General features: G+C 35.4%; 1 protein-coding gene across 1 annotated transcript in view; it reads right to left on the minus strand.

Annotated features, from left to right (window-relative positions):
- Nucleotides 1–11,016, minus strand: part of LOC123876759 (protein trachealess) — an 87,970-nt gene extending 76,954 nt beyond the window's left edge. The window contains exon 1 of the mRNA XM_045923117.1: nt 10,257–11,016. Coding sequence (XP_045779073.1) covers nt 10,257–10,471 — 215 coding nt within the window. The 5' untranslated portion in view covers nt 10,472–11,016. The remainder of the gene's footprint in view (nt 1–10,256) is intronic.
- Nucleotides 11,017–11,815: the final 799 nt, after the last annotated feature.

The following is an 11,815-nucleotide window of genomic DNA, read 5'->3' on the forward strand; positions in this document are numbered from 1 at the left end:
TCAAACTTATAACACCCCTCTTTTTGAGTCGGGGGTTAAAAACATAAACGGTTAATTGCGAATTTTTATATGGAAACGATGGAAACCTAAGTACTTAGTAGTCTTTGAGAAAACAAGTGAAGTTTTTGTTTACTTTCAAGTCTTAGATAAGCATAAGTTTTTAAGCTGTTATAGCCGCGGCCCGTATTCTAAGTTAACGGCAGGTACGCATAAGTACCTAATTTGAACTTTTGAACCGATCTTAATGAAATTTTGGCACAAGGATATCTTACATCCTGTAGATGGAGAAAGGTACTTTTTATCCCAAAAAAAAAGAGCTTTAACCTCGTGAAAGTCCCGGCATAAACAAGACCACAACACCAAACACGTCTAAAACAATCTTAGTACGGAAACCAACCAAGAGGAAGTAAAACATCTTAACAATCAGAACATGTTATTCCAAATCATCGTTATGAAACTTTTACTGCAACTGGTAATTCCAAGCATCGATTACCCTACATTACAAAACGATTATTGGATATAAAACCGAATAAAAGTTAAGAAATCGATGTTTCAAAAAAGTGCATCAATTTGGTACGTCTGCGGTTTGGATTTGAGGTTTGGTGCAGGTGCCTTTTTATAATCATAAAAGTTACCTGTACTCTTAGTTGAAAACAGTCACAAATTTTTTATAAGTAGGTATCATGGCATTTTGATGCAAGGCATGCAAAGTGCAAAGGTTTAGAATTACATTATTAAAATTGATAAAATTTTATTTACCTAAGGCCTGTTAAATTTCTGTAGCTAATTGGTTTTGTACGACCAAATCAAATCAAACCTTTCTTTATTGCGAATATGGGTAAACGAATTAGGACCACAGTAAAAAATGATTATTTTATTATTAAATGTAGGTATACCTACCACGAAATAAAAAGCAATATTCTCGTCAATAAACGAACGATTTGGTCATAAGTATTACGAGTTACGACTAATATTTTTTCTCGGTTATTTTCTAACATGTTCTAGTTGAAAGTGTTAAGGCTCGATCTGTCGATACAAAAACTCCAATGGACAGAAGGCGCGACGAATTACCGTGATTCAGCGGTTGCTCGCTGATTGAACTGACTACCGTGCTCTACAGGATGTAGAGAAAACTCTCTTGAATATTCATAGTACAAGCACAGACAATCAAAAAAAAAACAATTAAAATCAAAAATCATAAACCAATATCTGTGATTTTTGCGGGCGAGTTGGCATCATTAATGGTGTTACCAGACCTTTTTTGCTCAAATTTCTGTCTTTCATTCGGCATATTTCACTCGAAATGAAACGTCTAAACACGAAACTAATCAAAAGTGATAGACAAAACGAGACAATCGCATCTGATATTACCTTATACACAAGGCCGGGTTGTCCAAGTGCGCCGCGCGATTTTAAAACTACTCCGCATTTGGTATTTCAATTTCAACCGTATATCAATGTTGCGCATGAAGTGAGTTGAAATTGTTATCTAAAAAAATACATCTATAAACTGTTATCTAAAAAAATATCTTGTTAGGTAAAAAGGCTATTAACTTCAGTCCGTCTGTACTGTATACCTACTGTATGTGCTAACCCTTAAAATTTATAGGCAGGGTCCACTTTTATTTTATTTATTACTGTTCGCCCTGCTATTAAGTTTTCCTGCGGTAAATAGTTTTCAAATGTTTTACCTTAACCGTCATACCGACTATGACATTTTAATGAATATTTTTAAATTAATCAATTTAGCTAATTACTTCATAATGTAGGTCTTTTGAATCACATTACTCAAGGAAAAACCTAACTGATTAATTTTATTGACGTCAAAATTACAACATCCTGTAGAGAAACCACAAAAATAATACAAGACAAAACGTAATAGATCCATATATTCGAAAAGGGCCGGCGATCATTTTTAAATCCGTAGCAGATTTTTATTCAAGTTGAAAATTCGTAGACATTAATACTAAGGCTTAGAGTTTAAAGTTGCTTAATTTATTTTCATTCTAAACTATTGTTGTGTCAGTTAATCTCTACCTAATGATTGTTAGAAGGCTGGTTTACTTGTGATACTTCTAATATTCGTCATCTGTAGGTAATCTGTCTGTCTATCCGTCTGTCGTGTCTGTCTAGAAAACCTATAGATTACTAATTAACGTTACCTATCTAATACCTAGTAGTACCTATCTAGCTGAAATGTTTCGGGGTCCTAAATATTATGACATATTACGATAAAATTACCTGATTATTTATCTACTAGGAGATACTAGGAAGAAGGAAAGTGGGATAGAGAAGGACATCCTGGCTGAAGACCTGAGCCAGTGGTTAAAAACACTCGAACACTCTTTAGAACTTCAGTATCAAAAGTTCAAATTGTGAATCATCAAAAGAAAGAAGATCGTTACTTACTTGTGCAATAATACTTTTATTTTATTTATTATATTCTGCTATGTGAAGTGCGAGCGCCGCAAAAGCCAAAACATTGAAAAAAAAATACATTTTATACTTTGACGGAAGGTTTTGTACACCTTTGTTAGCTATTACCTACGAGTATCTGCCAAAGCCACAATGATCCAAACTTCATAGTCGCTGATCGTTCATCTCCGTGTTGGGGGCAATGCGGAGGGAAACTTTCAATTTTTATAAATAACGAACTCTGACCTTCACAGACTCTTTCTCTATTCTTTAAAATGACCAAAAACAGAGAGCAATTTCATGTATTTCTTTAAAAAAATAGGCACTTTTTAGGTAGGCTCTATGGTACCTACTACCTAGGTAGTAGCCTACCTAAAAAGTACCTATTATTTTTTTTTTTTTTATATAGTTCCAACTTTCATCATTCAGAAAATCAAAGGAATTCCCTCTATCTATCATCAAATTCATGTACGTAGAACCATTTAGTCACGGCCTTTATTTTCCAATCAAAATAGCTTAGACAACGGATGTGGAGCACTTTTTGACTTTTTATCCTCGTTTCAAAAGCTTTTTTTTTATAAAGAAATTTTGATGAAGTGTAAAAGGGCTCTATAGATTGAGTCAAAAGATTTTAGATTTCGGTATACCAAAAGGTAAAGTTCGGGTTACAAAAAGTGTTTTGGATTTTTTATAGTGTCTCCTTAAAATAACTTTTAAACGGTAGTATAATTAACTTGTTTGTATAAACTGGCTTGTAGTACGTTCAGTAGAAGTAGCTATTTACCTATAAAGACATCGCCTAGGTAAGTATGAACAAAAACATTTCACTGTTAATAGTAGGTAGGTATCTACCTCAAGAGGTGTGAATTGCGCTTAATGCTCCTATTTTTTTTTTTGGAAATATTTTACAAATATGAATTATTATATTATAGGTAGGTAATGCTTTGCGATTTCGTCCGCCTAGATTTACTAGGTTTTATAAAAACTCCGGGAACTCTTAGATTTTTCGGGGTAAAAAGATAACCCGTTACTCTTCAGAGGTTATTGTTATTCATAGAGATAACATGAGTCAATGTGTCGACAAAATATCCTCGTGGGCGCATGTTAGACGTGCAGATCTTGAACTACTTAAATCCATGTAAAAAGATTTTTTTTTCATGGTCATTGCAGGTTGATCCGTCGCGTTGCTCCGTTGCGGCGTGATTAAAAGACAAACCAACACACTTTCACATTTAGCTATACCTAATATTAGTAGGATTGAGTAATTAAATACCTAATACAAAGACAAACATTGTGTGGTTGTGAGTTGTGACGAATTCTAGACTTACCGCTAGGTTTTATCATAACTCTTCACTTAAATCTAAATGTAGTAAAGTATATTTGGAGCCACTTTAGAAATGTAAATACAGCTCAAGTTCGTTAAATTTAATAGATCATTAAAAAAATACGATTCTGGGAAAACGACAAATTACTGAGACAGAACATGATTCAGCGATAATAGTAGGTATGCAAATTATATTACTTTTGTTTCGAAATAATAATAGAGAGACGGGGATTTTCTAGTCTATGACTTGTGAGCATGAACACAATCTTACAGAGTGATCTAAGTATAAGTATGTAATGACGAATTCAGGTGGGATGTCATCTAGAGCTAATATGGTTAAAACTTGGTTAAAATAGTTTTCTCCAATCCGACCCAACTATTATAAATAATGCTACCCGAAATTCAGACCTTAGGTACACTGAAATTCGGCACACTGGACACGTCACATGTTACGACCTTAGATTTTTAGGGTTCCGTATCTCAAAAGGGGAAACCCTTATAGGGTCAATTCGTTGTGTGTTTGTCTGTGTGTCGCTCCGTCTGTCATGTCTGTCAAGAAAACCTATAAGGTGTTTAAGTACCTACTTCCCCTAAACCTAGAATCATGGCAGGTAGGTTTGCTTATACAAGTAAAGGAAAATAATCGGAAAACAATGAATTTGTGGTAACATCACAATTTTTTTTAAATATGTTCATGAACAAATAATAATAGATAATTACGTAGTAGGTATTTTCTATTCTCAAAGTAAGATAACTAAGCATACCAAGTCGGGTATGATATGAAAGGACTTTCCTTGTAGGTTCTACAACAGATTTTTATTTATTTTTATGCGCAGTTTTTGATTTATCTTGCAAAAGGTCGAAAAAATACCCCGAGTACGGAACCCTCGTTGTGTGAGTCTGACTCGCACTTGGCCGGTTTTTTTTTTGTCTAAGGTACCTGATCTATTTCCCGTTTTCAGATCGATCTAGGACAGCCAAGAAATCAATTACCACTTAGATTTCTAAAATGTTGAGAACCTAATTAGTAATTTGCCGCATGGCTGGCGATGAAAGATTACGGTAGGTATACGTGTAGGTGCGTGTGCCTTGCATATGTAAAAAACGCGTCGATGTGTGCCAACTAGTCTACTGGACTGATGTGGTGGCAAATTGCTAATTTTGCACCACATACCTACCTACTTAATGTGGGTGGGTGGCGCGCTTTTCGGAAGGCCTATGTCCAACAGTGGACGCAAACAGGCTGATTGATTGATTAATCGACTTAATGTAGGGAACTAATATTTAGGACATACAGAAACGTAAAAACCTGCAAATAAAAGATTTTAAAAAAATGTGGAGTTCTTAAACTCTCTACGAAGTACAGATTAGGTGCTACGTCTTGTAGCACTAGTGATCAATATACTTACTTATTATAGGTAATAATCGGTAGCAGTTTTAGGGTAAATCACACTAATATTATAAAGGCGAAAGTTTGTATGTGTGTGTGTGTATGTATGTTTGTTACTCCTTCACGTAAAAACTACCAGACGGATTTGGCTGTTTGGAATGGAGGTAGATAATATCCTAGGACATAGGTTACTTTTTATCCCGGAAAATCAATGAGTTCCAACGGGGTTTCGAAAAACCTAAATCCACGCGGGCGAAGTCGCGGGCATCGGCTAGTAAAATATGAATATTGTGATGTTTTGTATAGTAGTAGTTTAAGGGGCTAGAATTCATTATTAAAGAGAATAATAAAATAAAAACCATGATTTTTCTTTATTTTTCACATATTTGATTAAATAAATAACGTCACGCTGTATGAAAAGCGATCAATGACGTCACAAGGCGATAAAAGATTTTTTTTCAATTTTTTAACTTAAAAATAAAGTAATTAAAATACTTAGGTAGGCATATAAATTTTTTTTCATGGCGGCCCATTTTAATTTTTTTTTTTTTTTGTTATAGCGGTAATAGAAATAAACATTCTGTGGAAATCTCAACTCTCTCTACTTAAGTATTATGGTTTACGAGATACAATACATCTACTGACAGACGAACTAACGAACAGCGGAGGGTCAGTAATAGCCACTGTTCGGGTACGGAACCCTAACAGGTGGTAAATTATTTGACGATTCAAAAGCACTTGTAAAAGTCTATTTGAATAAAAATCTATTCTATTCTATTCTAACAAGAAAAAATCCACACCTGCCCGGCTAGCATGGGCAGTAGATAAAAATTATATCCCCCGATTATATCCACAGATGTCATAGAAATCAGTGGATATAATCGGGGATATAATTTTTATGCTAGCCGGGCTGAAGTCATAAAAATCAGTGGATATAATTTTTATCACTGCCCATGCTAGCCGGGCTGTATGTATAATGTTATCCTCAAAACAACATTAGGCACATAAAATAGGTTTTTTAATGTATCATTATAGGTTAGTTGCGTGATCAAAACAAAAATAAATAGCTCGGTATTGTCCACGAGTCATGACATGATAAAAATCTTAATTTACGTAACTCCACTCATTGTAGTTGTTGCTTTAAATAAAGTTAGTTTATCCTCTGGGCTACGATTTAGTTAAATTAGCGTTACCGTTGGATTTTGTGCTGACGAAACGTTTGAACTTAAAACATTGATTTATATTGTTGAATAGAAAACAACGTTTTAAAATAATTGTCCAAGAATTCATCCGATTTTTTAAAGAAGAGATTACGTCATAATCTAGATATATGACGACCTGACAAACATTTAGGCATTTATGTTTTTTGTAAGGCAATATGCATTATCTCATTTTTTTTTAAATCTCACTATAACGTGTTACCAGAGGCATGCACAGGATTTAGAGTCGGAGTAGGCATTCAATAGGCAGGAACTTACTGTGTGGTAAATTATATTGAAAATCAGCATTGAACCATTACAACAAGGGTAAGCAGTGCTATTATGCCTCTTTTATCTGCACGCCACTGCCTTTTACCGTGTGTATGTTTAACACTAGCTGATGCCTACAATTTCATCCACGTGGATTTAGATGTTTAAAATTCCCTTTGGAAGGGGATTTAAACTCTTTTATTTTCCGGGATTAAAAAGTAGTCTATGTCATTTTCCAGGTCTTTAACTTTACCTATGCGAGAAAATCACATCGATCTGGTGCTCTGTTGCGACGTGATTGAAGGACGAACCGGTTACTTAGGCTCTCAGTATACAATAAACCTTAATTGCAGTAGATCGGAAATTCTGATAAACTTTGTGGACTTTGGCCTTGGCTATGTTTGCCCTTAGAAATATTAAGTACTAGATGATGCCCGCGACTTCGTCCGCGTGGATTTAAGTTTTTTGAAATCCCGTGGGAACTCTTTGATTTTCCGGGATAAAAAGTAGCCTATGTGCTAATCCAGAGTATAATCTATCTCCATTCTAAATTTCAGGCCGATCCGTCCTGTAGCTTTAGCGTGAAGGAGTAACAAACATACACACACACGCACACACACACACACACACTTACAAACTTTCACCTTTATAATATTAGTGTGATGTCAAGCTATAATTCACGAATCGCGCAAAACATGTCTAGGTAGGTATTTGGTTCTAATCACTACTTAGTCACACTAAGCTCCCGCTTTTGTGATGGGGTCATGGCCCAGCGGCTATAACTTTAAATAGTTGTTTTATACGGAAAATCTTTTTAACCTTGGTATTTCATCTCGTCGAGAACGTCTTTTGTTTATGACTTTAATAAGTAACAAAAAGAATGGTTTTATATAAAGATGTCAAAGTAAGCGAATTATAAATTTATCAAAGTTAAATCTGTAATGGATATTACTTCCTGTCTTATCTACACCTACGTATTTAGTGAATAGTGATTCAATTACTGTCTAAGTATTAAGGGATTCGAACGAAAAAAAATACATTAGGTATTGTAAGAGGCATCAACTTACAAAATCTGGTAATGATGAAGGTGAAAATACTGAATGTTTTCATAATTTTTCTCTATGAAACACTATTGATATTACAATAAAAACATGTCTAAAATTGTTGGGATATTTTGAAGTTATAGGAAAAATATCAGTAAAAAGAAAAGCTTGGACGTCCTGTTTGAGATATATATTTGAAGTGAGATAAAAAGTCATCGAACGTAAAACAAAAGGATTTTAGAAAAAGAATAAGTTTAAATATAAACAATTTAGTTTACAGCCAGTTCCAACATCCCCCTTTAAACTAAATTGTCTTACAAAAAAAAACTTAACAACATATCAACACACAGCAACAAATATAGCAAAACTGGACAATTAACACCACTTTTCCACTTATGATTTTTCCCAAGAGCTTCGTGCTGATAACGTGTTGGGATATTTTGAATTTATAGGAAAAATATCAGTAAAAAGAAAAGCTTGGACGTCCTGTTTGAGATATATATTTGAAGTGAGATAAAAAGTCATCGAACGTAAAAAAAAAGGTGAATAGTGATTACAGATTTCTGTTAAAATATTCGGTTTCAAAGTTACGCGGTCTTAAAAACTTACATACAAATCTTTGAGCCCCTGTAATTTTAAAACTACATATTTTTAGAAAAATCTAAAACACCACAGACACAGATATTAGTTTCTAGAATATGTCTGCAAAATTTCATGGACTTTGGTTGCTTAATATTCAAATGAAATTGGAACTACGATTGTATGAAACGAGTGATGGAGAGAGCCCTGTTAAGTAAAATTGTTAAAAAATTTGCATTAACTGTAGGTACATACCTACTACTCTATCCCACACATTTTTTTTTTTCAGAAAATAAGGAACGTCTGGCGGCAGTGGGATCTTGGACCATATTTTTTGTGACTACAATAATAAGTGTAATCTACGCAATACCTAGGTACTTAATAATGCTTCGCCGTCTTGTTGAGACGGTTTGGAAACGATCATGCTTAGAACCAGTAAGACAATGTCGTTGAGATACAAATCGGCCACAATTTTGAGCAATTTTGCTGACTCGGGCACTCTTAATAAAAACTTTATTATGTTGTTTAGTTGCTTTTTCATTACCAACCTTTATTTCATAATATAATAAATCGTAAACTAGGCAAGTAGGTATACAAGAGCTAGGTAATGTGTGAAATCGGTCGATTTCGTAGTGAGTGGCACATTTTGTTAGGCCTCATTTACACTAGCTTTTTAACGTCCGTTAAAAAGGCGTCCAAATAGAACAATTAATGTATTCCCAAGTATCTGTAAACGTTAAAAAGCGTTGTCGTGTGAACATACCTACTTGGTAATAAGTACATTTGATCTATTTAGACGCTTTTTTTACGGACGTTAAAAAGTTTTCGTGTAAATGATTAGAGTACGGCTTCACTATCGGGATTCGGCAAAGATTCGTGATATCACGAATCGTGTGGTGAACATCCGCGCTAGAACCTGAATTAGGGTAAAGGATTTAGTGAGTGAACACCACAGTGAATCAACAATTCACATGTTTTATATTATGAGCTGGAATAGAAAAAAATTGTAAGAATAATTATTACTAATAGCCCTAGAGCACGTAGAAAAATTGAGATAATCCCATTTCTAATAATATCTACTTATTACAAATATAAAAGTTTGGATTTTTGTTTATTATTACTCCTTAGGCCATAATGGCTGAAATAATTTAGCTGAAAGGAATGATGATAGCTTTTAATATTAGGTATATCCTAAATATCCTTATGTCCGTCGACATTCCATCTAGGTACTCGCACGAAACATTTTACTTCATCAATCATCATTTCTTATACTATGCATGGCTAAGGTTTGAAATTTTGAACATTTCTGATGATAGAACGAAATGACACCGCATTAATATACCTTAGTAGAGCTTGCTAAATTTAATAGATTAAGGACCTGTTTTACAACCATCCAATAAAGTTTATCTAATGGATATACAAAAACTGCCATAACGTCTTTATTCACTAGATAAAGTTTATCTGGAAGTTGTGAAACAGGCCCTAAGATATGTTAAGATAGAAATAGGTAATTATTTTCAACGAACAACATCAATTCTCCATAAATCTATACAAGCACATTAAATAAAGCATTCAAAATAAATAAGACGCAAAAATAATTTAAAAAATGCTTTTTAACACAAGACCTAATTTGCTCATATTTCTAAAATATGTTTTTCAAGTAGCTAGGTTTGAGGCCCTTATACCTAGCTACCTATCACCTGCACTGCAATTCATTCCTCATAAGCGAAGCGAGCGCGAATTTTATTAATGATTTTATAGAACTCTTGCATAGAGCAAGAAGGTAGCTTGCTACTTGAATTAAAAATATAACCGTATGACTGTGGTTCAGTACTTCATGATATCTATTATGCCAAAATGGAACTGTCCATAAGTTAATGGACTTTTATTAGAAAGTAAGAAAAGAAGAAAAAGAAAGGAAGAAAAGGTGCCTCAGCAGAAACTAGAAATACGAGCAAATATAGAGACTTGGTTGTAAGAAGAAGAAACACTATAACTAAAAAGAAAAATATAATAAAAGAAAAAATGAAACGTGCCCAGGTTCGAGATGCGATTGGTTGGATGCTTGTTGCTGCCGACAGATATCCGGGCTTGACTGTACGAACCAGGAATGGGTGAAGGCCGGGTTCAGGCCCGGGTTGAGGCCCGGCCCGGGGCCTGGCAGGCCCATGACGGGCAACCCGCCGGCCCGCTGGTGGTGGTGGAACCCTGAGGCCACGTAGTCCATTGCAACCGCTTGGTATGGCAACATTATCACTTTATCGTATCTGTCTGTTAAACTTTTAGTCTTTGACAGTCCTTTCCCGCGCTGTCACACTCATTTTAAAAACGAAATTTTAACGTTCGAAATTTTAAAACCTGATTATTCCATTTTCAAACACACAAGCTTCAAAATGAGAAGTTCGGAGCATGAATTAGTTTCTACTTATTCCATTATTTAAATAAAAGTCTTCACTGTAGTATCGATAGAGTCTTTAATATTAGTTTGAAAATAGAACGCACATTTTCGGCGAACTCGGTGCCGCAAAAAATCCACACGAACAGTCAACAGTTTCAGCCGCAAACGTTTTCAGTTAGCAAACAAAACAAGCCGTCCTATTTCGCGACCGATTTACGTGGGCAGCTACAAGCTATAACCTATTCACTGGAGAGAAGTCACGCACAGCCACCCACTTAATAAATATTCTGGGCATATATCCGTTTTTACGCAGACGTGACCGGTCGGGTACTGGCCGATTTTCACGTACGGAACGCGCGGCCGATTATCGAAAACAGTTGCACGACCCCCTCCTTCGACCTCGGACGTGCAACTGAGACCTCAGACAAAGCACGCGCCAAACGCGACTTTATTCACTCGGTCTACTGTGTCTAGGTCCCGTAGCTTTTCGTGGATTAGACAGGGATGGAGGTACTAAAAGGAAAGAGACGCGAATCGATCGGACGTCATCGCGAAGTTAAAAGCCTGCGTCGTTACACGGACTGTAATAGGCGGTTACGTGATTGGGCGTGGCTTAGACTATTAAGTTGAATTGTCGCGCTCTGATTGGTTGAAATTGGTAGTAGTCTCGCACGTGATATGTTCGGGAATACGTTTATAGCTTGCGCTCATAGAATATAATAAGTAGTAGGTTGGGAGTTCGCCAGTTTTGTGCCTGCGTGTTGTGGTTTTGTAGGTTCGCGTAAAGGTTTTTAATTGTTGCAACACCGTTAATGTGCGATCAGACGCTGAGCTATGAGCGTCTGGCGTGCGAGGGTGTGGCTCACACCTGTAGGTATTGATTGATGCTAATTTGAAATGCCATTACGACACCTATCTGGGAACATTTTCCAAGGATATTTTTTTCGCATCATCCATCTGCATGGTAGTTCTATGAAGTAATGCATAGATAGGTACTTACTCGAAGAATCCTTTCACCAGAGGAAGTAGGTATCTAATGACCATAGATTAATTAATTATTATAATGTAGTCTAAATCTGAATTGACTCCACCTACCTGAACTTTGGCAGGACCATTAGTGTGCACTAGGAAGCGAGCGATGAAAAATAAGCATTGATTTATTACAAGTAGGATACTAAGTAGTTGTACTTAGGTATC

The sequence above is a fragment of the Maniola jurtina genome, chromosome 22, assembly GCF_905333055.1.
Source record: "Maniola jurtina chromosome 22, ilManJurt1.1, whole genome shotgun sequence".
In the NCBI taxonomy this organism is placed as follows: Eukaryota; Metazoa; Arthropoda; class Insecta; order Lepidoptera; family Nymphalidae; genus Maniola; species Maniola jurtina.